At 33.5% G+C, this 27,712-nt stretch overlaps 2 protein-coding genes across 2 annotated transcripts in view; one reads left to right on the top strand and one right to left on the bottom strand.

The window, feature by feature from the left end:
• LOC123703751 (ribosomal protein S6 kinase alpha-5-like) overlaps window positions 1–27,712 on the top strand; it is a 103,938-nt gene that overhangs the window by 12,699 nt on the left and 63,527 nt on the right. Inside the window, exon 2 of the mRNA XM_045651866.1 lies at window positions 12,252–12,320. Within this exon, the coding sequence (XP_045507822.1) occupies window positions 12,252–12,320 (69 nt within the window). The remainder of the gene's footprint in view (window positions 1–12,251; window positions 12,321–27,712) is intronic.
• LOC123703747 lies at window positions 1,273–5,289 on the bottom strand. Its single transcript, XM_045651859.1, has 2 exons — window positions 4,782–5,289; window positions 1,273–4,442 (listed from the first exon to the last, which is right to left on the bottom strand). Exon 2 carries the CDS (start codon window positions 4,419–4,421, stop codon window positions 1,758–1,760), a length of 2,664 nt encoding a protein of 887 aa, XP_045507815.1. The 5' UTR covers window positions 4,422–4,442; window positions 4,782–5,289; the 3' UTR covers window positions 1,273–1,757.

Here is a 27,712-nt window from a genome sequence, read left to right as displayed (position 1 = left end):
GTTTTAAATCGGTCGGGTTATGTTACCGCGGCGCCCTCTAACGACTCTTTTCGATTTGCGATTGCGGTTTTGAGTATGCTCGCGAAATTGCATTTCGTGTTTACTTTTGCCTGTGACGAAATAGTTTACAAATAATAATTAGCGCAACGGTCGCTCCTCTGCTTGGCGTGACGTGGCGTCCGCGAGCAATTTGACATACATGGTGTGAAGGACTTGAGCCATGGCCACGGTAGAAATGAGCTTGCCTGACAAAAAGCCTGAGCACGAGTCGGGATACTACGAAGGCAGCGACCAAGAGGGCAGTATGGAGTGTGGGTGTCCTTCGCCCGTGAGTTCGCGCAATTCATCACACTCTAGCAAGTTAAAACGTAGGCACAGTGCTCATAAGCAGAAGAAGGCGCCGGCAAAGAAATCTCGTGTAGACCAGCCGACGAACGGTCATAATGTGAATATAGACAAGAGTGTGGAAATAGTGGAATATGCTGTAAAGGATAAGACAGTGGAAGAAGCGGCTCCAGTAGCTGGGCCAAGTAAAAGAAGTAGTTCTGTTGAACTGATTGGCGGTACAGTCCCACCACCTGCGAGGGACTCTATCGATTGGAACCTGGTGGAGGCTAGTAAAATAAGGAAAAAGAGTAAAGGTTAGTAGCGCTAGTGTTGACTTGACTACGGGAAAATACCTTAACTTTATTTGGTTATCATAATCATATAAAGATTATCAGCCATAAAAGATCATAAAAGTTATGTATCTTCTATTCAATTATTATTTATGGTTATTGTAATTCAATCAATGATTTTAAATGAGGCAAATGTATATGCTGTGACTTATTAGTTCATAATCTTTTAATAAAGTTGTCTGAAGTAGGTCAGAGCTTGAAGCATTTATCATATAAAGTTGTAAGATCATTATGAAACTAAATTAACTGAAATTGATATTTTGGTTTTATGGCATTCAAATGCTTTATAGATATAAGGGCATTTCTCTGTAAGCTCGTACAGGCTCCATATAAATGTTGTCCTGGCGATTTTTTTAAATATTTGCCAATAAAAAGTCTCCTATTTCGAAGAAACTTAACTGTTGTTTTAATAAAATAAGGTGGCCCACTGAACTTATACGTATTTTTCGAGTTATTAGCGATTTTCTAAAAAACCATGACAGGGGACTGTTTCGGGCGTCAGGGGACTGTTTTGAACGTAACAGGGTACTGTTAAGTGAGACAGGGGACTGATGTGTTTGAAAGAAAAGTCATTTTACATTAATCAATCATTTATTATTTAAATGACATGTTTTCGCAACGATAATCAACTAAGTTTCTTTATGAAAAATAACAGAAAACATAACGTTTTTTAAACATTCATATCACAAATCAACCTTAAGTGCTAGAAACATTTTGTACTTGCTAAGAGATCAATATAATATTATTTATTATAATATGGATTGCTCAATGCTATGCATTTAAATACTTATTATATTAATTTGTAATATAAAAATGTAAGTATTCGTATCAAAAATTAAACTTATGTGCTAGAAATATTTTGAACTTTTTGAGATCAACAGTAAGTTAGTATTATAATATCAGTCATTAATTAAATTTATGCAGTTAAATTGAAACACCTACTATCTTTACATCATTAACATAGGTTATAAAGAAAGTCTTTTCTCTCAAATTAAATTAAACTGAAATCTCCAAAAACCTTAAAAATATTAATTCAAATAAGGCACAAATAAATCACAGTTAATTTAACACGTTAAAAAGTTAGCGCTCAAAAACTTTTACTTCAGTAGGAAATTTATAAAATATTCTTTTTCCTTTTAAAATCAAGTCAGGATTATCCAACTTTAGGACAACTTGTTCAAATGACACGTCTGAAATGTCATTATCATCTATTCTAAAGAGCTGCGCTTTTTGGTCACAAATCTTGAGGAAAGTAACACGTAAGTCATTTTCTTCATCGTCAATCCCATTAATTACAGCAGCATAACGATATTCCACATTTTTAGCTGTATATTTCACAAGAACATAATCTCCTGTATTGTAAAATGAATTCTGAATGCCACTCGTTCCTGGTATAGCATCATCCAATCTTTGAAGGGATTTCGTTTGTGTAGGTGTCAATTCAGACTTAGCAGGCTCAAGATCTTCGGCTTCGGACTCTGTAAATACTTCTTCTACTGTCAATTTAGGCTTTAAAGCAAAGTTGATACTGCCTATCTTATAATGTTCACAAGATCCGCGGTTGCAAAAGCAGCTGAGAGTTTTCATTGTAAGTGTTTTACATTTAGTGGGAAGGCCAGGGATGGAGCTGGAATAAACACCTGCGACCTGATGTACATTTAGAGTACCTTTAAACCCTTTCTGATCGGCTGCTTCCTCTTCAACTGTATCGACCATTGCCTGAATGTCTTTACCGTCAATCGCGATACATGTGATGCCAAGACATCGCTCCTGGATAACTGTAACAAACTGATCAATATTGTTGATGTCACCTCCAGAACTAACTACAAAATCTGCTGTCCTTTTACATGTTGCTCCGATTCCATCCGGTGCACCTTTTCCATGGCCACTTTCAGTGTAGTTCCATGTAAAGTTTTCAATATCAGGAATTTCTTCAGAGAGTTTAGTTGCCATTATAAAAAACATAGTTTTATTGCGATACTGCGTTACAGGGCCATCGCTCAAAAAGTGCACTCGTTTAATGTTACATGGAAGAGCCCTGAAAACTGGTCGTAGATGTGTCCAAATGGCAGCAGGTGAATGGGTTATGTTCTCGGAGACTGTGCAAAAAGAAAGGATTGAATTTTGTAGATAAACTACAACGGTATGCAGGCTCAGCTGTGCACGAGATCCACCGAAATGAAAGGCCTGAATTTCTTCAGAGTACTTAGTGCAATAATTTTCACTGAAATCGACGTGTATCAGGACTTCGTCGCAGTGTAGGTTTGATTTCAAATCCTTTATGGCTTTATATTGGTGAACAATATTTCGCTGGTGTTCAAAAAACTTGTCTAAATCTTTCTGTAATTGCGTTATGAGCTGTCTTGGATGTACTTCAAATGTTTTTTTCAAACATTTAGTCACGAGTCGGGGCTTTTTAGTCTTAAAATCTTGTATTTGTTGCCTTTCCGAAATCCACATTTTATATTTTATGACATTTCTGTTATCAAATTCTTTATATTTCGGGTTCTTATTAAGGCAAGTATGACAGGATCTCGCCAAACAATTCACATTATACCGGTCGCAACATAGCTCTTCCAGTAACTTCTGGTGGTTGTTGTAACCCAATATATTTGCAGTATGAAGTGTGCTGAGCTTCATGTCTATGTTGCTGTGAACTATGCAAAGACATGTATCGCGGTTTTGAGCATTTGGTTTAACAACCCAAAATGGACGGAGTCGACAAAAAGTTTGGTAACTAATTTTAAAGTTGCCTGTAATAAACTTTTTGTAAAGATTCATAACTGTGTCAAGAAGATACCTCTTCTGTTTCTTTACAGTCTTCCTAGTAATAAATTCTTTTTTACCGGCTCCCATACGGCTATTACTATCATCTTCAAAGAAATTGTGAACAGCTCTTTTATAACTTTCAGGTATTTTACATCGTTTCAATACAGGTACATCTAAGCCATTGAGGTTGGATTTTTTTCCGGGTCTAGACAACGATTTAATTTCTTTAGGTATCCATTGCCTATACTTTCGAACAAGACTACCAGTAACAACTTTTTTGAAAATTTGTCTCTCCTTCGTATGTTTCAATGTAGAATAATTTTCTTTCAACTGATTACTAATGACGTCGCCAAACAACGCTTTCTTTACTACTTCTTTTCTTTGATCAGGCTCTTCTAACATTTTTAATATCTTTGTTTTAGGTGTATCTTCAACGTTCTTCTGCATTTTACTTTTAAATCTAGCTAACCTTTTCTTGTACTTCTCAAGCCTTTTCTCTAAACGTGCAATTTTTTCATTTCTTTTCCTGTTAAACTTCTTTCGTCGAGTCGTGGCTTCTTTCTTTCTTTGTTGTTGACTAGCACTGGAAGCTGCTGGGCTTGGAGCTGAAGAAAACTGCTCTGGAATTGGAGTGGTGGGTCTTGTAGGCGGAGGAGATGCTTCTAGATCTGATATTGGCGTATTGTCTCGTATAAAAGTATTAGTGACACTTTTCAGTCTTAATCTTTTGGTTCGGTACACGGTACAATGTTCTTTCCACTTCTTTAGGGCAGCTCTGTGCTCACGAGGTGTCATATCCTTTACCAACTTTCGTGAACCTTTTTCTTTCTTCTTTTGGTACTTTAATTTTTCCTTTTCTCTCATTTCTTCTCTCTTTTGTGGGTCATTTTTTCTTTTTTCATAACGTAGTCGTTCTGCTTCTCTCTTCTTCTGTAGTAATTCCTCTCGGGATAACTTTTTCTTTCTCGGAGCCATATTATTGTGTTTTCGCTCGGCCTGTGTAAAATAATACAACTTTATAAAGAAATATAATGATACATTGATGATACCTATTGATAAACCAGATTATCGTATAAATTTACACAAACAATACATAAACACAATACCAATACGTCAAAAACACAGTCCCCTGTTATACAAAACAGTCCCCTGCCACATTTTCTGACAGAGGACTGTTGCCAGGGGACTGTGTATTTCGAATAAATATCACAATATCTTAAAAACTGATGCAGATTAGTTTGTTTAAGAACCTACCGATCAATTTAGACATAAATATAAAAAAATAAACTATATGATTTAAATAATTAAAGTAATTAACATGATATTATCACTTACCGGAGGACTGTGCGGGGTACCGGAACAAACACGTGTTCACCACACAAATGTCACTCTGAAACTAAACAAGATGGCGTCTCGTCACCGCTTTCGGCATCGTAGCTAACTTCACATCAATTGCGTTTCGTTTCACTTAGAACAATGTTTTTTAATCTTACAGTTTTTTTTTTCTATGGATTTAAATCTTTGGCAGGGGACTGTATAAAAATTTTGGGGACAAAGTTTGCAGGTGTTTACTAAATAATAAAATGCGTAATGAGATCTAGTTTTATGAAAATAATATATTTTAATATGTTTGCTTTATGATAATTACTGACAAATGTATGTAGCTATAATACCTTTCTCGTAAATCCCATATCTAGTCAACAAATCAATGGTGGGGACAGCCAGGGGACTGTGTTTTTAGAGCTTCTAACATGTGTAGAAAAAAAATTAAAATAGTTATGGTGCTTAAAACAATCAGCCCTTAAAGTTTCGGGATTAGAGTTTCTTTAGGAATGATTTATTAGTAAATAATTAAAGTACTTATTGAAAGAGTCGGTCGGGACAGCCAAATACGAGTTTACAGAGAAATGCCCATAAATTTATAAAGAATAGAAAAAATTCGAAAAATTCCAAACACGGTCAAGAGTCCCGCCTCGTGATCGAATTTTTTCTATTCTTTATAAATTTATACAAAATTAACTGTCAAACTAACCTAGAGGTGTATAAACTCTAACCTATAAATCACTGAACTAATAAAACATTTAACCCATTGAGCCCCGAGCGGCCCAATCTGACCACGACACAATAGATTTTCTATTGTGTCTGTGATGGGGGGGGAGGGCTGAGTTATTAACATTATTGGTTCTGAGTATATTTCAGAGACAATCAATACCTTCTATTACTGTTATGCAGTCCAGATTTGGTTTAATGTAAGAGAAAAAATATTTATTACACTTGGAATATAATTAGGTCAACCCGTGGGTTAAATGTTACCTCCTAAAAAACAATCACACAATCAATGTTCCAATTCATATTTTTATGTATTATACTAGCTTACCGCCCACGGCTTCGCCCGCTGTGTCTAAAACCTTATGATATACTAAAACCTGCCTCTTGAATCACTCTATCTAAAAAGCCGCTTTAAAATCCATTGCGTAGTTTTAAAGATTTAAGCATACAAAGGGACATAGGGACAGAGTAAGCGACTTTGTTTTATACTATGTAGTGATATAATCTATGTTGACCTAAAATAACATTGAATTCAAATAATTTTAAACTGCTCTCATAATAATGCTGCAGTTACACTAAACACACATAAAAATATAAACTCTTACCTAATAATATTTTAATTTAAATACTTCCTATGATTACTATGATAAGTATAAAGTATTTATCATTTATTGATAAATAATTAATATATGTAGTTAATAATAAATCCCATTAAAAATAATTAATCCCTATCTTGTTAATCAGTTTCAAGGAATAAATGACTAACAAAAGTTAACAAAAGCAAATGAAACATAAGTTCTAAACTTTATAAAGAAACTAGCTGTTCCCTGCGGTTTCACCCGCATTGCTCCGCTCCTGTTGGTCTTAGTGTGATGATATATGTATAGCCTATAGCCTTCCTCGATAAATGGGCTATCTAACACTGAAAGAATTTTTCAAATCGGACCAGTAGTTCCCGAGATTAGCGCGTTCAAACAAACAAACAAACTCTTCAGCTTTATAATATTAGTATAGATTAAAACAAGTCAATACTTTCTTCTGTATGAAATTCAGTTCAACCAGTATACATTGAGTCGTTTATTGCGTGAATAACTAAAATAAAATGAAATAGAAATAAACTTTAAATGTAATTTAGGTAATTAGTAAATCCTACTTAGTACTTCCAACTAATACATATATAAGAATTTGTTATGTTTGTACTGTTTCAAGCAAAGTCTACTGAATGGATTTTGATAGTAATTGGCAGTGCTGTAGCTCTTGTTTGAGAATATAAGATAAAATAAAATATTAAAATTCCATAGGCACAAAAAAAAAACATAAAATTTTCATCATTTTCGCTATGTCAATGACCTCAGAAGTTAGGTAATTTATTGTAATTTCCAAAATTAGTTATTTGAATATCTTTCCAACTTAAGGGTTTTTCTATGTTTCTAAATAAATTTATAGCCAAACACCAAAACTTTTGAGTACAATTGATTCTTTAATTTTAGAATACAAAAAAAAAAATCTAAACTGCATCTTACAATACATATTTTAAATGACCTTTACATGATTTTCCTCAAAATTTTATTGTTAATAGAGTAAAATATTATAATTATTGTTCTATATAAAAAAACCATACATATTTATATACAAGGAAACCAACCAAGGTCAATTGAGCATTTGATCGGTAATGTGTATACAAACAAATTTAGGGGATTTTGTGCAGTTAATTATGTATGATCCTGAATATGATTCCTAATGGAGACAAAAAAAAGTCTCAGTCTGGCAAGACTCAAAAGACTTGTCTCTAAAGAAACATCAGTGAAACAGTAGTAACAAAAATGTACATTTTTATTCAGCCATATCAAATCATTCTTCATTAATCTACCAGATTATCTTAGAAGAATGTTGGTGCAACAATTTCTTTTTGCTATTGGACCCATAACAAAAACTATACATAGAAACATAATCCTTACTAATATTATAAATGAGAAAGTAACTCTGTCTGTCTGTTACTCAATCACGCCTAAACTACTGAACCAATTTGCATGAAATTTGGTATGGAGATATATAGGCTACCTTTTATTGCGAAATATGTACCACGGGCGAAGCCGGGGCGGACCACTAGTTTAATTATATGTTAAATATCTTTTCTTTTCTTCCATCACTGAAAAGATTAATTGTTTAAATATAGAATGAAAAGTATGACCATATTCTATAACTAGCTGCGCCATTCAGTTTCTTCCGCGTGGCTCTGCTGTTGGTCTTAGCATATAGCCTTATAGCCTTCCTCGATAAATCAGCTATCTAACACCGAAATAATTTTTCAAATGAGACCAGTAGTTCCTGAGGTTAGTGCTTACATTAGATTATATAAATAATTATTTCAAAGTGAAATTAAATAACTAATAGAAATCCCTCAATAAATAATAAATAGCTTGTGTGTATATTTAATTTCATGATAAGCAAATAGCATGAATATTTCAATGCCAAGATATAAAATTCCAAATAGGTTTCATTTATTATATTTATAAGGTGAATGAATTGTAAATTATTACGTTTGATATCAAAATGTATTATTTGATTAGTTAACTTTGTCTGTTTTCATAATTATGTACATTATTCATATTCAAGAGAAAGAGTTTTTGTGGAATTGGTACTTACAGTAGTTCCTAAGATTAGAATGTTCAAACAAACAAACTTCAGCTTTTCAGTATTATAAGTATAGATTAAGATATAAGATAACCTATGAACTTATTCCATGCTTTTGTATTCAGTTCATTTGCTCACCTTTTTTTTGTTGTATAACATGTATATCACTACATAGTATAAAACAAAGTCGCTTATTCTGTCCCTATGTCCATTTGTATGCTTAAATCTTAAAACTACGCAACGAATTTTGATGCGTTTTTTTTTAATAGATAGATTGATTCAAGAGGAAGGTTTTAGTATATAATTTATGAGCTTTTAGACAAAGCGGGCGAATCCGCGGCGATAAACTAGTAATAATTAAAACTATTATAATGTTGACCTCAAAAAATGTTTCAAGCATCATGATTTTGCAAATATTTTATTACAAGTCACAGCCTCTTTGTCTTGACTTACTGATAACTTATCACTACCATGGTGTACTGTTTACTTGATAAGTTATATTATCATATTGTTTTTGTAAATTTATAATAAGTTTGTGTTCACAATTCACATAGATTTGAAATGTGAGAAATCATGTAATTAGGTTAGATTTGCAAACTGTGAATTTGAAATGACATGAATTGTGTGTGAATGTATCTTTTAAAATTTATCTATTTTTATTTATGAAGATTAACAGAAAATGTTCATAGCGTATTGGGAAAATTAATACGTACGGTTACTTACATATTTTGTAAAATTAAATTGTAATACTGAAATGATTTAAAAGAGCAACTAACTATGGAGTTTCTTGCCGATTCTTCTCCATAGATACTGCTTTCCGAATTGGTGGTAAATGATAAAAATATGTATTGACGTTTCAAAAGCGCTTCTCGAAGAAGTCTAATTGAATAAATAAATGTTTGAGTTTGAGTTTAATAAGCAATATCCATGCTAAGTGGGGAGTCGAGGGGTCCTGGGTTCGATTCCCGGTGGAGACGAAGAAAAAAAAAATTCTTGATCTGGCAGGACACAGAAGGCTGATCACCTGCTCGTACCTAAAGAAAATAGATCTGTGAAACAGATGTATGAATAATGCATCTGCCCCTTACCCCACTAGGGGACTTCACTTTTTTTATGCTAGGTCGGGTTGCATAACTAGTATACTTATAAAAAGCGATCACCACATTAACTTCCACATTACCGTCACATTACAGTACAGTCTTAAATTGTTCCCATAGTATCTCGGGCGATACAATCTCTCGTTTTTATTATAAGTGAAAGCCAATAACTCTTTATACCATTAGCTGTATTGATGGTAATGACTCGGCACTTTCCATAATTTGGATACCTACATGTTTGACCTCTAAAATTGTGCTTCTGTTTTGATATAGCTAAGTGTATAAGAGTGTATACTTTCAAGGGTAGTTACTACGTAGTAGGTATATGATATTGGTTAGGTTCTCTAGGGAGATGTTTTAATCATAATGTTACTTTTGATAGACTAAACTCATGACTATTGATTAATGTTTTGCTATGTGTGGTAAAGTAAAATTAAGTAAATAACCCAGGTGTGAGGCAATAAGTTTAAAAATGAGACTAATTACATATAGATTGTCTTAGAAAATAGTATTCTAATTGAAGTAACGATTTTCTTAACAATATATACAAATTGATATGTCTATTGATTATCCAGTTTACATATCTATATATTTCACTTATAAATAATTCGTTTAAGATGAATTTGAATATAAGGAAAGTCCTAATTAACTAATAAATAGGGCATTATATGCGTATTATGTATTTGATAAGTTGCGTAATGAATTCGCCTAAAGTGTCATTATATAATTAATGACGTTATACATATTATTATTAATTGTCTTATTAAAACTTACGGAAATAATAAACTAATGTGGGGACTTTGGGAATAAGTAAATATCTAATTCAAATAACTAAATATGAAGGATCTAGTCTTGTTTTATACTAGCTGGCAGATTTTCTTCTCCATAGAATTAAATACTATCTTAATCATTGCTGTTTTTATATTGTTTTGTAAAATTAAACTTCAATCAGATTTAGGAGTTGGTTCGATTCAAGTGCATTTAAAAGAAGCCTTCAGGTATACAAATGACTTAAAGAATGTGTAGGTTTAACTACTAAATTATTGTAAAAGATATAAATTTATGAACTATGTATGTACTAGACTAAGGTTAAGTTTAAATTAATATTTAGTACCATGTCGAAACAATAAAATATTTAGTTTATCGGTTAATATATAAACTGTACATAGTTTAATAAACATTCTTGATTATTTTATGGTTTAAAATATGATATTATAACAACTTTTATCGTAAAATGTTAACTCGTGATTTTCCAGTCGCAGTACAATTAAAAAGTATAATAAAAGATTTTCTAATACAAAATATGACACATTATATCGTTTGATTATGTGGATATGATAGGTTATTCTTTCCTAAAAATTTTTACATGTTTTCTGGATGTTGATTAAAAAATTTTCGACATGTTTTACGGATTGTATACCAAACCTCCCTCGCAATGTCAAGCAAAAGGGTTGAAATTAGTAAAAAGAGTGCAGAGAAGTCCAATTGTCATGCTGTCACATTCCCTTTGATGCAAGACGGAGAGAGAGAAATATATAAGTACCTACCCTGTCTCGAAATTTTGTTTAAAGTAGGAAGGGCTTGCAGCTATGGAGCCTGGAGGGCATTTTTATAAAATAAGAAAAAAAAACTAGATTCAAGTCTCGTTGTCGCCTGTGTTTTTTGTTGAAACATAATATAATTATATCTCATGTTTTAGGCAAGTTGCAGTGAAAATGTATTACATAACTATTATATTGTAAATAGCAAAGTTATTTTTAAATTGAAACGCGCAAAAAGTATCTACATGTATTGTTCAAATTAACCTTGTTTACTGTGTTATTTTGCATCAGGACATATTAATTAATATATTTTGTAGTTGTTAGTACTTTAATAAAATCGTTTCAATTGGTTTTGTAACTCATGAAATAGCGGATTCTATTGCGTTTATAAGTTAATTTAAAACTATAGTGTGTCAACTATTTTTTTCTTCTAAACTAAATTTTCGAATCCAGGACCTAACAATTAAACTATACCAACCATACAAAAGTGACAATAATACAAATATACAACTTGCAATAGTCGTAACATTGAAGTGACACGATTCGACACAAGTTCAAAGAACCTGTGACTTTGTATCGTAGACGGTGAAATAAATACATTATTATGTAAATGCTTTATCTGATAGCATCTGTACTGTTTACAATTTTGTATGTACATTGTACATAGTTGGAGGTATAATAGAGTTTGATATCGCGACCATGTTGACACGGAATTGAACCCATGTTGCGATTTTTTAGATGTGTATAAGGGAGGTGCTTCATCGGGATGTTAAATTTACCTACATAAAAAATAGAAAATACCTTTATACATATGAGGAAATCTTCAAAATTTGTTATGTAGGTAAACAAAGACTTTGTTTCCAAAGTAGAAAATATCTGAAATCAAATTATTAATTGAATATTTAACTACATACAAATTGAAGAAAAAAACGCGTAAATATAGGTAATTCTACAAACGTTTTATATGAAATTTATATTCCTTTATGCCATGACTCACGTCCTCGATTTCTTGCTAACAAATTATTATAATACGTTGAATAGCTTAATGAGGGCAGACTTTAGTTGATGTTCAAATCAATTATAATATGTACCTATGTACTTTTGTATTAACTGAACGTAAGAACATAATGTTTATTGTAAAATATAAAATAGTTATAATACTTTGATGAATGATAGAGGTATTTTTATGTCAGTTACTAATAATAAATGATATAATATTTCCAGCCCCCTAGCCAAGTGGCTTTCTGTTAGCGTAGCGTTCAATAGAATAGACTACGAATGTATGACTGAATGAATGAGGACTACCTTTACCACTAAACCGTTGCATCTAATCTGCATGCAGTGAATGGATAAACAAAAACAAAACGCGACCAGTTCCCATGGTCCATTAAAACCGAAAAATTCCGTTAACACAATCAAGTATGCCATCGCTGTATATCAAATTTAACTATGCAAGTAAATAACATGTATACCTTTTGTTACAGTTAATCTAAATGGTGCTGCAAAAGTGGACATATCACACTTTGACCTGCTCAAAGTTCTCGGCACTGGAGGTGAGTTGTATCTTTGTTTTTTATGCTACCCTAGTACATAGATTCTTCCTTCTTAAAATTCCTTGTTAACTAGGTTGCCTGGCAGAGATTGCTGTGTAGCATTAAGGCAGCCATTTGCGTAAAATATTTGCAACTACATAATTAATTTGCAAAAGGCAAACTTGCTTTTTTTGTACAAGAAAGCATTATTTTAATGGATTGAGTTAGAATTTAAGCTTTAGTTGTGATGGGTTTGATAAACTGTATTTAGGTCACTAATAAAAGGTATTTATAAAAAGAGTAGCAGTGTGTATTCAGATTTTCATATATATATCAGGATGATTAAAGAAAGAAAGCATGTTATAATTCTATCCTTTTGTTTTTGAATCATAATTAAAAACCACTCGTTTTAATAGTTTTGTTATATTTGAACGAGTCCTTATATACCTATGTACGTACATATTCATTTAACTTTCAAAACAGTACGGCGGCATATTTTCATTATTGACCTATGTAAAGAATAACCTAATTGCTACAGCCCAAAGAGAGCAATAAATTTTTAGGATTCATGAGTTTATTTATAATAAGAAATTTCACCAATTTATTTCTAAATGCCTAAAAAAAATAGCGATAGGTATCGGAAAATCGTAAAAAATGCTACATTTTTTGCCTGGCATAATTAGCGTGTTTATTATACCTATAATTCAGAGCCATAGCTTTTAATAACACTTCGTTAACGTAACTATGTGGTGTGTAAAAATAAGGGGCATAATGCATTTATCTGCTGACTGCAGATGGTGCGGTCGTTGACCCCGCCACGTGGTCTAGGAGTCGATTTTTGATCGGCTGATGCGGGTTGGAAAAATTCAAAGAAATATAATACATAGGCTGTCGGAGTTATTATTGAAAAGGTTTTGCAATAATATCTTATAGAACATAAGTTGTAGATATCGTCAAATCATGAAATAATCCATAGGTACTAATATTATAAATGCGAAAGTAACTCTGTCTGTCTGTCTGTTACTCAATCACGCCTAAACTACTGAACCAATTTGCATGAAATTTGGTATGGAGATATTTTGATACCCGAGCTACCTTTTATTGCGAAATATGTACAACGGGCGAAGCCGGGGCGGACCACTAGTGTTCGATAATTTCGAAAAACGCTACGAAAAAATTACTATGGACAGACACAGACATATATTTATTTTTGCTCAGAAAGAGTTGTTTGTATATATACATATATCACTGTTTTGGTATTTTAACGCAAAAAAGCTTTCAGACGAAAGTCTAAGACATGAATTCTGGTAAATATTCGTATAGCAAGCTAAGGGGAAAATGTCGAAATTTTCACAATATTCCCTGGAAAATTCTGTTTGTTTACCACGGAGGGCTTCAACGCGCCCCGTGGTGCGACACGTGGTCCTAATTGGTTGTGAAGTCGTAGAGATGTGTTTAGAATGGTCTGGTTGATTTGGCAAGGGTAAATTTGTGGGAAGGAGTAATAATAAATGTTAAAGTTTTTAAATAAATGTAATAGTATCGAGTTTTTTAGGAAAAGGTAAAATGGTGTGAAAGGAGAGAGTTTTTTGAGCACGAGGTGTAATGGATTTGATGTATTTAAACTGGCTATTTGCAATAAAAATAATGATTGAATATGTTTATTAGGTACTAGCTTCCGCCCGCGACTCCGTCCGCGCGGATGTCGGTCTTCGCGTGGATGGTTTATTTATCCATTTTGAGTACCTCTGACAATAACATCTTATAAATATCTATTGGACCCAATTCCCAAATACGGCTAGGCCTATAATAATACGCAACGTGTGTTCGCGGTTCTACGGAACAACGTCTATGGATAAAACTGAAAAATTAAGATTATATTTTTTCTACGTATTTTTCCAGGATAAAAAGTATCCTATTTAACGCCCGCTAGTTTTCACGTGATGCCTTCACATACAGACAGACAGACAGACAGACAAAAATTTTTTTAATCACATATTTGGGTTTGGTATCGATCCAGTATATTCCCTGCTATTTATTTTTTCAATATTTTCAATGTACAGAATTGACCCTTCTACAGATTTATTATATGTATAGATGTTGGGTAAGAGCTTGTCAATTTCTAAATTGATGAAGTAAGCTAAATTGCAATAAAATAGAGTTAAATCAATGTTCTGTGCAGAATATAATACTTACGTTTACTATGTACGTTAGTATGTACTATGTACTGCAGTGAAGAGGTAATTTAGAAGGGGAGAGCTGCTAAATGTAGGATGAAAATTGTACATGTCACCGAAAGCACGCGTTGTTAAATTAGTCCGCAATAAATTAAACATCAAAATAAAAGGGGAAATGGGAATAAAAAATTAAAATTGAACCCGATAACGGGCGTAAATAAAATACATTCTATGTACTAGGAGTACAGTAAGCGCGAGGTAATTAATTATTAATTATATTCGCGAAACGGTACGTCGAAAGGGTTAAATGCGAATAACCACGATAACCGTGGGGTGACCATTGACCGTGTGCTGTAACCTGGGGAACGGTTACGGGAATTGTAATTAGTGATTACGCAATATAGTGTTTACTTCCTATATGCGGGTATGTTTAAATAAATATGCGGGTATGGACTGGTGTAGCGTGACTTTTGATTGATTGTTGTGATATAGATTCAATCAGTCTTAAGGTAAAACGTTAATTTACGTATCATACTAATAAGAGAAACTTTGTAAGAATTAACTATCTCGTATCGATTTGTTGCTCCAACACGAAATTGCACAAAGAAAGAAAATTTTGTCACACTTTTATTTGCAACATGTAGTCTTTCGCAAACATAACAAGGCATTTATAAGACTGTAGTGCGAAGTCTAGGCTATAAAATATCTGCCTACACTAAACATTCCACATTATAAGTAAACAATACCTATACAGTCGCAAGCATCCGTTTTCTTTCATCTTATTACATAACAGTGAACACACAACCTGTTTTGCGGAAGTTAATTATATCATTCGATTGTATGTCTTATATCAAAGGCGTAAAAGTGATATTCCAATGATGATTAAAGTAAAAATGCACTGTATATTAATGTTGTAGTTGCACTACGATTCGATAATCATTTATAGTTCAATAGTGGAATGTGTGAGTCAGATATTAGGCCTTAGAAATTTGTAGTAATCATATTAATTGGGATTATACATACATATTTGTATTTAAAATCCATGGAAATAAAACCAATTATTTTGTCGTAATTGAAACACGAAGAAATCCATAATTTTCACACTAATTATTTATTTAACATTGAAGCAACTAAGAAATCTTACATTGACCAATGTCGTTCCATTGTGAAATGTTTCCCTCAGACTGCGCTTGCGCACGTGCGGGACCAAAGTCACGTTTGCCTATGGACAGTTATATTGTGTACATTATTACATACTGGATAAAGAGAAGGGGGGGGGGAGACACTTGTAGCCCGGAAGGATGTTCTGAAGTCCTGGTATAGTGTTTGTTTTTAAGCAGTTAATTGAAGAGATAATAGATAAAATATAAATGAAATATTTACGTTATGGAGGAATATAAAATGTTATAGATGTTATACTAATTATAAAAACGATAATATTTACTATATTCTATTCAGTAATAATAGCTGTTGGTTTCTTAACTTCTTAAGTATTTACAATAAACAACAAAATTGAATATACCTACTAACAAGTTTTTCAAGATACAAATTATGTTCTATAAAACTAAACGATGTAAATTATGAATATTATGTATATGAATTCTATTTTTATCAAGGTAGAAAGGAGATACTTTCTGGTTATTAATAACAAGATTGTTATTGATAACCAGAAAGTATCATAATAAGAGGGTAAATAATAAATATAATATCATAGAGTATTGATATATTAAAATAAAGATATCGAAACTTGAACCTAATGTTGTTAGTTATAAAAATGAAAGCAGGTTATTTGTGGTCGTATTTCATTTTAGTAAAAATAACTCTGAACATTATTGTCATGCCATCTCATGTGATTCAAAACAAAAGAAAGAGAGGGCTATAATATATTCTATTCAAGGAAAAATTATGCGACAGTACTGAAACGCGTCTTTTCGCAGCATAATTCGATCGCTATCATGATATTTCTTCGTAAATTTATTTTTCTATCCCCCCTCCGTAGTCTCGGAAATTCATTTCATTGCGTCAATCATTAAAAACTACAATGAATATTGTAATATTATTTGCGTCATCTCGTAAACGTAAATGCTGATTGCGTATTTTTGTTTTACGCGATATGACGTCACTTTTCTTATTAGATACATAGTTTACTATTTAAATGCTATAAACGTTAATAATGTCATAGAAATATAACCTTGCGATTGTAAGAATGTTGCTTTGATATAAACAAGCCACAGTAATTTGTATATATAATAGGTAAACATATTTATACTATATAATAAGTTTAAAGAGTTTGTTTGAACGCGATAATCTCAGGAACTACTGGTCTGATTTGAAAAATTATCTCGGCGTTAGATAGCCCATTTATCGAGGAAGGCTATAGGCTATATAACATTACGATAAGGCCAACAGGAGTGGAGCCACGCGAGTAAAACCGCGGGGCGCAGCTAGTAGATAGTAATTGATAATAATTGTATTTCGAATTGATATTAATTTAACATTCATTCAGTATCAAATTTATAGTGTGCATTTACTGAACCTATAGCAGTCGACTATTGTAAACCACATATTTTAGACTAATAATAACATCAATCTATAATATAAAAATGAATCCCAAAATGTGTTGGTAAGCTGAAACGATTTAATTCTTTTTTTATTATATTCCTTGAAGTACGAGGATGGTTCTTATGTAAAGAAAACGTGAATATGTACCACGGGCGAAGCCGGGGCGGACCGCTAGTATACTATATAATTACAACAACCTATTAAAACTAAATTGATATAGTATACTAGCTACCGTCGTATAAACAAATTAGTATTTACTCTTCACCACTTCCTCAAAAAGATTGATCGACCAATGGGCATCCGGTAATAATTTGACACCGAATATCTAGGTACCGAATACCGTTTCCCGTTATCTTATTACCATGCTTAACCTACCGCACGACTTTGCCGAATCTGTTATATTATTAATGGTACCAGTTTTTAATGGTCTGGTTGGAGGCGATTTTTAAATATTAAATAACGCTGTTTTGTAGTTATTGAATGTGTTTTAAAGGTCCTATTATGTATCGTTTAGTGTGTCATTATTGTTTTTTTTATATCAATTACACACACTACCGTGAGATTTATATTGAAATGATGATCTCAGCGTTTTGTAGGTCAAACATACATACAAACAAAGTCGCAATATTAACAGGAAAAGAATGTCTCATTACGGACGGAATCCGATCGGGTACCAGGGCAGCATGGCAATGTAGGAGTTGTCAGGACGTCGTCCGTCGCGCCGGGTCGTTAACCCCCGAAACTGGCGTAGCGGTGCCCGGTCGTTACCCGCCCGTCCTTACACCGCTTGTGACCTTATGCCCACCTGGTACTTTGGCCATGCTCCGATTTATAAATAACTTGTAAAAACTAATTAATGTAGATTATGATTTTGGTGGTTTTTAAATGCGTTGGAATTAATTGTTTTAAGATAATTATTTTGATTAATTATGTTATACCACTCGCAAACTATTTCTGAATGTGATAAATGAATAAAAAGCTTACAAATTACCCTATTCATGTACCGAAATATAAACCGTAAGATCATTGGCTTCTCGATGATGATTTAACAAAACAACGAAATTGCGCATGAATGAGTGAAAATGACTTGACAATCCACACTAATGGATTGTATGAAAACATTGTAATTTTCTATGTAACACAAGCCTTTTTATTATTGATTATGTTTCACTACTTGTGACTTCAAAGAAATCTCAATTATATGCTATATAAAAAACATTGTTATGAAAAGAAATTTGGAATTTTAAATATAATATTGTTTATCTTTTCCTCTAAATTCTTATCGTTTGACATTCCTATGGTTGGGATGTTTACCATCGCTTAACCAGTTCGATTCTCTGACCTCAAATACGTTTCCAATATTATAATGAACATTACAAACAACAAAGTACATATGTATTATCTTTACGATATAGTGCATTTTAATTGTCAAATTAGGATACTAATGTATTCGTAAAAGTAGCTTTAAAGACTTCGTTGTATGACAAAGACGAAAGATATAGAGTTCCAGAAAAAGAGAGAGACCTATATATTTTAAGGTGTTTCCCTTCTATCACGTATTCAGCCAAATTTTTGTTAAATAGTCCACGTTTTACAGTATTCAGTTACATGAGGGCGGAGAGCGTTGACATGCGATCGCGCAGGCCACCCAAAGTGAGATAACGAGATGACTATTTATAGATTATTATAGAAAACCAATAGGGGCTGTTACCCCATACTCGAATTTGAATGTGTAACCCGTGTTGGATATATGTTATTGTTGGTTAGTGATTGAACTGTTTTGATACTAAATAGATATGTTTTTTCTAGGTATTGGTTACAGGATACGAAGATAAAAATAAGTATTGAAGTAATCGAATAGGGTTTCATCATTTATATATTTGATATTTGTTCATGATAGACATCTATTGTTAGTAGGAAAATTGTACTCCTAAATATCTATAAATATTTTTTAATTCCGATTTACCCTCTCGTATACACATAAAATATATTTATCCTGTGCATATACTATACACAAATATGTTTACTTTCACTTATTATAAATGCATATTATATACATACTATCGTTCACGCAATATCTTCTATTATAATATTCTTTGTGAAATAAAATTCATTATCTTCTAATATTAATTGATGATTATATTATGAATCTCTACAACAGAAATCTTGTATTGTTATATTTTCTTCTCGGAAGGGCAAGGGTTTTAATTTATGCTTTATACCTGCTGTGTGAGGAAACATGTTAAATGATTGCAGTTAAGTTTGTCTGGATTAATTCTTGATTTGCAAACTGTTGATATGGTCTGGTAGAGACGCCATATTAAGCTTATTATATAATTAGAGCTTGTTAATCTTCACTAGGCACTTTAGAAGCGTTTTATTTAATCAGGATTTCTGGTAAAGTACACTAATCTATATCTTTCTTTAATTGTTGACTAATGAATGTTTCTTAATTCATAAACTGAATATCATGTATAATATTATATTCTTCGTAAAATTCCAGTAGAGAAATATTCCTTTCGTTTAGTTCGAAAAAGCAACCACCTGAATGCTCTTGAACCCGAAATTGAATTTCTAAGCAATATTAAAAAACGCGACGCCATCTGTGAGCGTGCTCATATAGCACATCCGTTGGGTTGCGTGTCGAAACCTGAATTGGCGTTAAACTCCAATTCGCTTTTACATTGCTCGCTATGTGTGAAATGTTTAATTGCGCGTAACAAACGCGGGTACTGAACACGCAATGAATGTAAAAGCAATATTTGATGAGCCAACGACTTTGGTTGTCGTCAACCGGTTTAGAACACATTGCTGGTTTTGTTCGAAGTATAAGTGAGGAAAGGTAGAAAAAGAAGCGATGGATGAAATGTGGGCGTGATCGTCGTGAAATGTAACGGTCATCGTGTTCGCACACCTGTCGAGGTGTGGGGCGTCTACCCGCAAGCATGCGGTTTTATCCAATGTGCCAGACTAATGGTTTGGCCAGACTTGCTTTTTTGCCGTATGGGGGCATTACTTCTTCGCCACATATTGTAGCCTTATTTAGATTTACTGTTTTGTTTAATATAGTGATGGTATTTAATTGTAGCAAAGAGAATTGAATGTAATATTCATAACATGATAAAGCATTGGTTAATGTTTCCTGATTAAAATTGGTTAACGAGTTAAATGCATAGATTTTGTTGTTTTTTGTCGAGACTTAATCAAAAATATTTTCCCTGAAGCACTGCTATTACCAATTGTACAACAGAAAATTTAAAACCTTCAACATACAATGAGTAGAAATTTACAGAGAAAAATATCTGTACCAAGACTATTAGTCAACGCACTCATAAAATACCATTAACATTACAACAGCCGAAATCTGAGGGCCTCAGGTCCTTGCCTCCAAGAGCGTCGATCTGCCGAAGAAAGGTTAAAGGACTAGGCGACCTTGTCCCTGTAATCTCGGTTCATAGTGGGCGTTTGCACCGGTTTTAGATAGGCTTAAACATTGCCTATACGTGACAGGCAAGCGAACACACGCTATAGATACTACGTCATAGAGACAAGCAAGCGAACACACGTCATCTGAAATGTTACGTCAGATAGTGAACGTGCACGCGTCTGTCGATTATGTGACATATGTATTATAAATCTGTTTGTTGTGATGTGAAGATTTATAGTTCCTTCAGAGAATAAGGCTGGATTTGATGTATTGGTCAGTTAAGTTCCGGGTATAAAGATAACTAGGTTGAAGTTAGTCTATTTAGAAATAGATCATACTTATTATTGAGGAGAAATATCAGAACTTTGAACAGTTTTGTAAACAGGTATTTGTTTTAATCTCGTTTACCAGAAATAAATGATGTGATATAATTGAAACATTCTGTGAATAGCAGTTGCTATCATAATGGTGGCAGAAGGTGAATGAAGTAGGTCAATAAAACCAGACCGACGGAGGGCGCGCAAGAAGAAAATTGCAAATCGTTTATTGGAACCGGGCTATAGAAAATCATGAGGAAGACGCCAGTCGTGTGCCCTAGAAAAGTTTGACTTGTGTGCGAACCTAAACCGTTATTTAACGTTGTGATTTAGTTTAATGCGCAGGAGATTATTTGTAGATTTCTATCGTATCTTTAAACGTTTGGATTCCATTTCTTCATTCCATCAAGTTCTATTAGCAATTACCACACAATGCTCAAAACATTCAGTCCTTAGTTAATTTAAATCGTCTGCCTCAAATCTAGGCATTCATATTCATTGGCCAATACCAATTGACCCGGCGCCGCCTGGAGCTGTCGAAGCGTCATAGCTCAAGTTATTATGGCTGAGCGGCCAGGTGAGACGATTTTTTTTTTATAGACAGCTGTAATTGTGATCTAAGGTTGTTAACCTCGATGATATGTGCTTATAGTTTAACAGCTATTAAATGCGGTGGATGCATGAATTTTTATGTATGTATTAATAGTGAAATTGGCGAGAGAGAAATGTGGGTGGACGAGTTTTTAGCTGGATTTTGGCTATTTCTCGTTCAATTTTAGTTTGTTTCTTCTTAGTAAATTCAATGATATTTTTTTTGTAAAATCAAAGGCAATTTTTGCAATGTTTGGCAGACTTTTTGCTACAGTGAAAGCTTCATGTAATAAGTAATAACGTGGTAAAAGAAGCCAGAAAAACAGTGCTCTATTAATAATTTAAACTGCAGCATATGCTGCAAGGTCTCGATAATTTATATAGTGACCAAAAATTACATAAACCTATTATTTGATGATTTATTTATTATCAGATTTTTTTAGTAATCCGAATAGAACCATGAGTGATAATATAAATGAAGAATGAAGAAATTATTTTATCGTCACTATTTTACATTGTACATCTATCAAAATCCAAGATCTTTTAGCCATTTCAATTTACATCACGTTTGATACTAGTTTTTGTGAATGTTTATGAACTTGTTTCGCCAACCATCAGGTGTGCTGTATAATCATTTGCTTTAACCCGATATGTATGTGGACAAAAAGTGACATTGAGTTTTTCTTACATATCTACTGGATACTATAGCTGTGCCCTACGGATTCATCCGCTGACAAAACCTCGGAAAAAAAAATTCGATCAGCTCTTTTCAATCCAAAATTCATAAAAACCGGTGCTGTGGTTTTTTCAGACAGCTTCGCATATATATTATTAGTATGGTTGTAAGTGAGTATTATTAGTATGGTGTAGTATGAGTTTTGAATCGAATCGGAAAATCACCGAATGCCTATATTGTACATACAATTATACAACTTGGGTACAAAGTTCACGCTCCCTAAAGTCCATGCCTAAGGTCAAATACTTCAAGGGTCGTTTTCGCGTGCGCGGGTCGTTCATCTCAATCGCAAGGTCGCTGTTAAATGGTATGATCACGTAGTTAAAGATTGGAAGACATTGCCTTGGTGGAAAACGGGGTTCTAGGCTGTATGGACAGACGTTGAGGGTGAAAAAGTTTCAGTAATTCTTTTTTTAAGTTTAACCTTTTCCTCCTCCTTAGGGCTTATTAGTTTGAGTTTGGGATGTTAATATTTATTGCTATATATTTGATGTTAAATACTTCTAATTGCGTTTATTTTTCAAAATGAGCTTCTGAAATTGAAATTTCTATAAATTACCTCTAATTATAATTATTATCCTACGATGTAATACGCTTAATTTGTTAACTGTAATATTAAAAGGGATTCCAACAAGATTTTGTACCGGAAGTCGTGAAATTTGGAAAGGACCAATCACGATCACGTGACCTTGTCTCGTGTTTTTTGACCTCCGCATTGAGGTTGCGGAAAATATTCTAGATGCGAAATTATTTACTGGAATGTTCCGAATTGTTATTACGCCATATAAATAAAACATGACGCCGTTGAGTGCTTTCTGGAAAGTTGGAGGGTACTGTTTTTAATTCTCGAAATTTCTAGCGTAATGGGACGGGTTTGCATTGGTGTTTTGCAACGTGACAATCTTTAGATTCATTAATTTCCACTACAGTAACACTATAGTGGATATTAATGCTAGTTTAAACAAGAGTATACTAGTTCAATGCCATGATGGGACTGCTAAATGAATTAAAAATGAAAGATCTTTTTTTCTAAATGGTGCTTATAGTATAGCGTTTTAAAGTGGTTTTTCATCGATATGATTCTTCGATTTTACCTCCGTTGAACATATAATTTCAAATAATGATCGCATAATAATTAATAATATAACACGTTTTAAAAACTCATTACATTTAATCAGCTATCGTTTCCACGCATTGTTCGCGGTGTCAACACACTTTACAACGCTATTAGCATATTATCAGCCCTACGCTGGCGATTTGGCGCTTTAGTGTTCCTAAATTAGGGATCGATTGCCAAGAATATGGTAGTTGTTTCATTGGTTCATATCTAGTCTATTAATATTAGTTTCTAGCTGATCGACGCAACTTTGTCTGCTCTAAAAAGGAATATTAACACGCTTTTAATATATTATGTCTTCACCTATATGTTTGTATACGTATTAAGACTCGATTTTGATCTTTAAACGGACAGATTTAATCCAAACTTTGTACACTTATCAAGGATCTGTGACAAATTTTATTTTTGTATTTTTCTGTACTACTAGGAAAGGTATCAAAGACGACTATATATTTTTAGCTCGTATCTTTTTTTTAATAAGACAGTTAAGAAGTTCGTTGTAGTCACATTTGTGATACTGTTATATGTGTAATTCAATAGTTTATGCTATTCTGTATATCTTCTTTTACATGATTCTTTGAGTAATTCCGACCAAAATACAACACAGTATTGTTATAATAATTTTGCGCCTTCAATAATCTGTGGTCACTTTTTATGTAATGTCAACATTTGTTTTGTACTTCCTCTTCTCTGCGGACATTACTCGTGTAACACATATTTTTCATCGTTATATAGTTTTTCTTTTAAAACGTGCACCTGGGTTTTTATTGACTATACCAACAAGTATAAATCATATTCGTAAACAGCAAAGCATTCATATTTTACAGAAATAGATAAACAGTTTTTCAGTCGCACAACACGGGCAAGTACAACGACCGTCCTTGCTGGTTCAGAGAGGACGGAAGACGAGGTCTTTCGGTGATAGGGTGCGTTGACTTGCGCTTTTCACTTTTATGGTACGTGTTGAGGTTGAGAGAGTAGCTATGAAAGGTACTTTGGCTGCTATTGTTATCTATACGTTATATATTATAAAGCTGAAGCGTTTGTTTGTTTGAACGCGCTAATCTCAGGAACTACTGGTCCATTATCGATATGATAGCCCATTTATCGAGGAAGGCTATAATATATAGATAGATAGATAGATAGATAGATAGATAGATAGAAACATTTATTTAACTCCACAATACTTATATAACTAATGTACACAATACAATTTAAATTAATAATGAAAACACAGATAACAAACAATTTCAAACAAATAAAAAACAAGTAAACAATTAAAATAACGATAGGTAACAATCTTATTAGTACAGAAAAAAAAAAATAATAATAATAAAAATTAATGTGAGAAACAGTAAGTGGAGCCAAACCAGGTAGCCACTCAGTATATGTTGCAACACAGTTGCAACACTGATTTTCAGTGGCCCCTCTCTGTAGTGATTGGAGCGGCAGTACGTTCGCAAATATATTATATTATAATTAGAACATGTAAATAAAAAACACAAGATATACATACACATAAATAAATTTCAGATTTTTCAACAATAACAATACAATACATAATAATACAATAACAATACATAATAATCAGATAGAATGATAATATACCTACATAATATTAAATATGCTACGACCTAATGAAAAATACGCAACTAAGGCTGGATTTTGAACTCCTGTAAGAGATATTTTTTATATTTAATTTTAAAAGAGTTTAATGTGTTGGAGTTTAATATTGGTGGTGGAAGATTGTTCCAACACTTAGTTGCGGAGTATTTGAAACTTCCCCTGAAGGCAATTGTGAAACTCCTCGGCATGGCAAGTTTATGAAATGAGGAACGGGTGTCATAGGCGCTGCCTTCCCCCATCCAGGTTAGTTTATCGTATAGATATTTCGGGGCTTTCGTTATAACCACTCCAAAAAGGAGTGACGCGAGGTGCAACCGCCTACGATATTCCATTTTAAGGCACCTAGCCTCTACCAGGTACGGAGTAATATGGGTCCTGGGAGGAATATCCCAACAAAAACGCGCACACGCGTTTTGAACACGCTGTATCGCATTCTTGCTACGGCATAATAACCTGGGACCATACATAACGTCGGCATAATTGAACTTGGAGAGTACCAGACTCTCACAGAGTCGGATTCGTACATCGACGTTTAGGTGTTGTCGAATGCGATACAGGAGCTTAAGTCGATAAAAACAGTTAGCTATAGTTGTATTCACATATTTTTCGAAACGAAGGTTTTCATCGAAGATCACTCCTAAATTTCGAGCCTCATTTACGCGTTCTATAGAATTATTTTCAATGAAAATAATTGGGTTCTCACACTCAATCCTACGGACCATATTAGGAGTGCCTAAAACCATATATTTTGTTTTATCCTTATTAAGCACCAGTGAGTTCTCGCGAGACCAAGCTGATATACGATCTAGATCGCTGTTAAGTTTTGCGGTTGATGCAGCTGTCTGTGAGGGATCAAATGAAATATATAATTGAATGTCATCAGCATAGGCATGGTACTTACAGTGCTGTATACAATCAAAAATATCGGCACTGTAGAGAATATACAGCAATGGACCGAGTATAGATCCCTGAGGTACACCCCTGGTTACTGGTGTACACTGAGAAAATGAAACTGATCCGTCCTCCTTGTTCACGGCAACCGTTTGGCACCGTTTACCACTGAGGTAGCTACTGAACCACGCCACCGACTGCGAACTGAAACCATAAAATGTTAGCTTGGATAACAGCAATGGCACATTGAGAGTATCGAAAGCACGTGAGTAATCTAGCAACACCAACAACGTACCCTTGCCACTATCGTGCGCGCTCAAAATATTGTCCAGCACGTCAGTCAACGCCGTAGCCGTACTTCGGTTCTTACGAAAACCGGATTGTAATTCAGGCAATATATTATTGCCCTCAAGATACGCCATCAATTGCTTATGCACAACTTTTTCAAGCACCTTTGACAGACAGGGCAGAATGCTAATCGGGCGGAGGTCTTTATCAGCTAAGGGATTTTCTTTTTTGGGGATAGGTTTTACAAGTGCATGTTGCCATAATGCTGGAAAGGTACTGGATGATATAGAACTGTTAACAATGTCCGTTAGCACCGTTAAGGTCATAGACGTTGTTAGATGGAACATGTCTAGTGATATATCATCAACACCAATGGCTTGTGATTTTAACTCTTGTAAAGCTTTTAAAACAGTGTCCTGAGACACTGGCTTTAGATTAAAAGAAGCGTCACTATGACGATAATGTTGATATCTCGTAAGTGTTTGGGGGAGAACATGATCGTGTCCAGGTATGTCAAGAAAATGAGCACTTAATTTGTTTGGGTCGCGGAGATGCGTTGGAAGGATAGGGTCTGACCTCTGTTTGACATTAACCTGAGCCTTTATATGTTTCCATAACACTTGCGAGTTTTTAATATTAGCATTGATGAAAGTGTCAAAGTATACCGTTTTTTCGCGAAAGATAGCCGAATTTACATACTTTTTAAGTTCAGTGTAAAACGCTTTATGACAAGACTTTTTAGATCGTCGAAAAGCATCATGAGCCACATCCCGACGCCTCATCATCATTTTTATATTGTAGGTCAACCAAGGAGGATATTTATGTTTTATACAGATAGTCTTTTTGGGTGCATGGAGATCAAAAACATATAAAATAAGAGCAGTTAGAGCGGTCACTTTGTCATTGACATCATTCAAACCAGAAATAAACTCCCAATCTAAGGACCGTAGTGTTTTGTTGAAATCCTCCAAGTTGATATCTTTAATTGGCCTTGATGAGATCCACTTTGGTGTCGGCTTATCAATTTTGAAGTCAAAAGTGCATGAAACAAATGCGTGACCACTAAGGTCCTTGATATAGTCTATTTCAGTATTCAATACAGTGGCATTAGTACACACCAAATCAAGTAACGTTTCACTCGTATTCGTAAAATGCGTAGGATTAGAGATAATCTGCTTTAAGTTGGTAGCAATTAAGAAATCATTTAATTTTTGGTAATTAATGTGATTTACATCTAAAAAATTTACATTGAAATATACGTATACCTTATCACGCCAAGACCAACAGGAGCGGAGAAATGGAAGATAAGCGGCTCTTCCATTGAGAATTATTTATAGAGAAACTACCTTCTAAGTTTTGAACCTATTTGTTATAGTTGCAGAATTCACAAAGATTAGTTGAATTTATAAACGAGAATGTACTAGTTGCGTAGTATCCTATTAAAGGAACGCTTCGTCTGATCGTTGTAGATTGTAAAATACACTACGACCTACGTCGTTATTTTTGACAAGTGGTATGAAATGCGTGCTTTGTTTTTTTTTTTGACAATTTTGAGCCGATAATTTATTGTTATGAAACATTTTGCAATATAGCTTCATGAATCGGCAATTTTAATAAATCCATACTAATATTATAAATGCGAAAGTAACTCTGTCTGTCTGTTACTCAATCACGCCTAAAC

The sequence above is a fragment of the Colias croceus genome, chromosome 27 (genome assembly GCF_905220415.1).
Source record: "Colias croceus chromosome 27, ilColCroc2.1".
Classification (NCBI taxonomy): Eukaryota; Metazoa; Arthropoda; class Insecta; order Lepidoptera; family Pieridae; genus Colias; species Colias croceus.
Note: the sequence above shows the minus strand (reverse complement) of the source record. Positions and strands in the feature narration are given on the sequence as shown.

Excerpts from the sequence above, each read along its gene's own strand:
- LOC123703747 (XM_045651859.1), bottom strand. The coding sequence starts at position 4,421 with ATGGCTCCGAGAAAGAAAAAGTTATCCCGAGAGGAATTACTACAGAAG.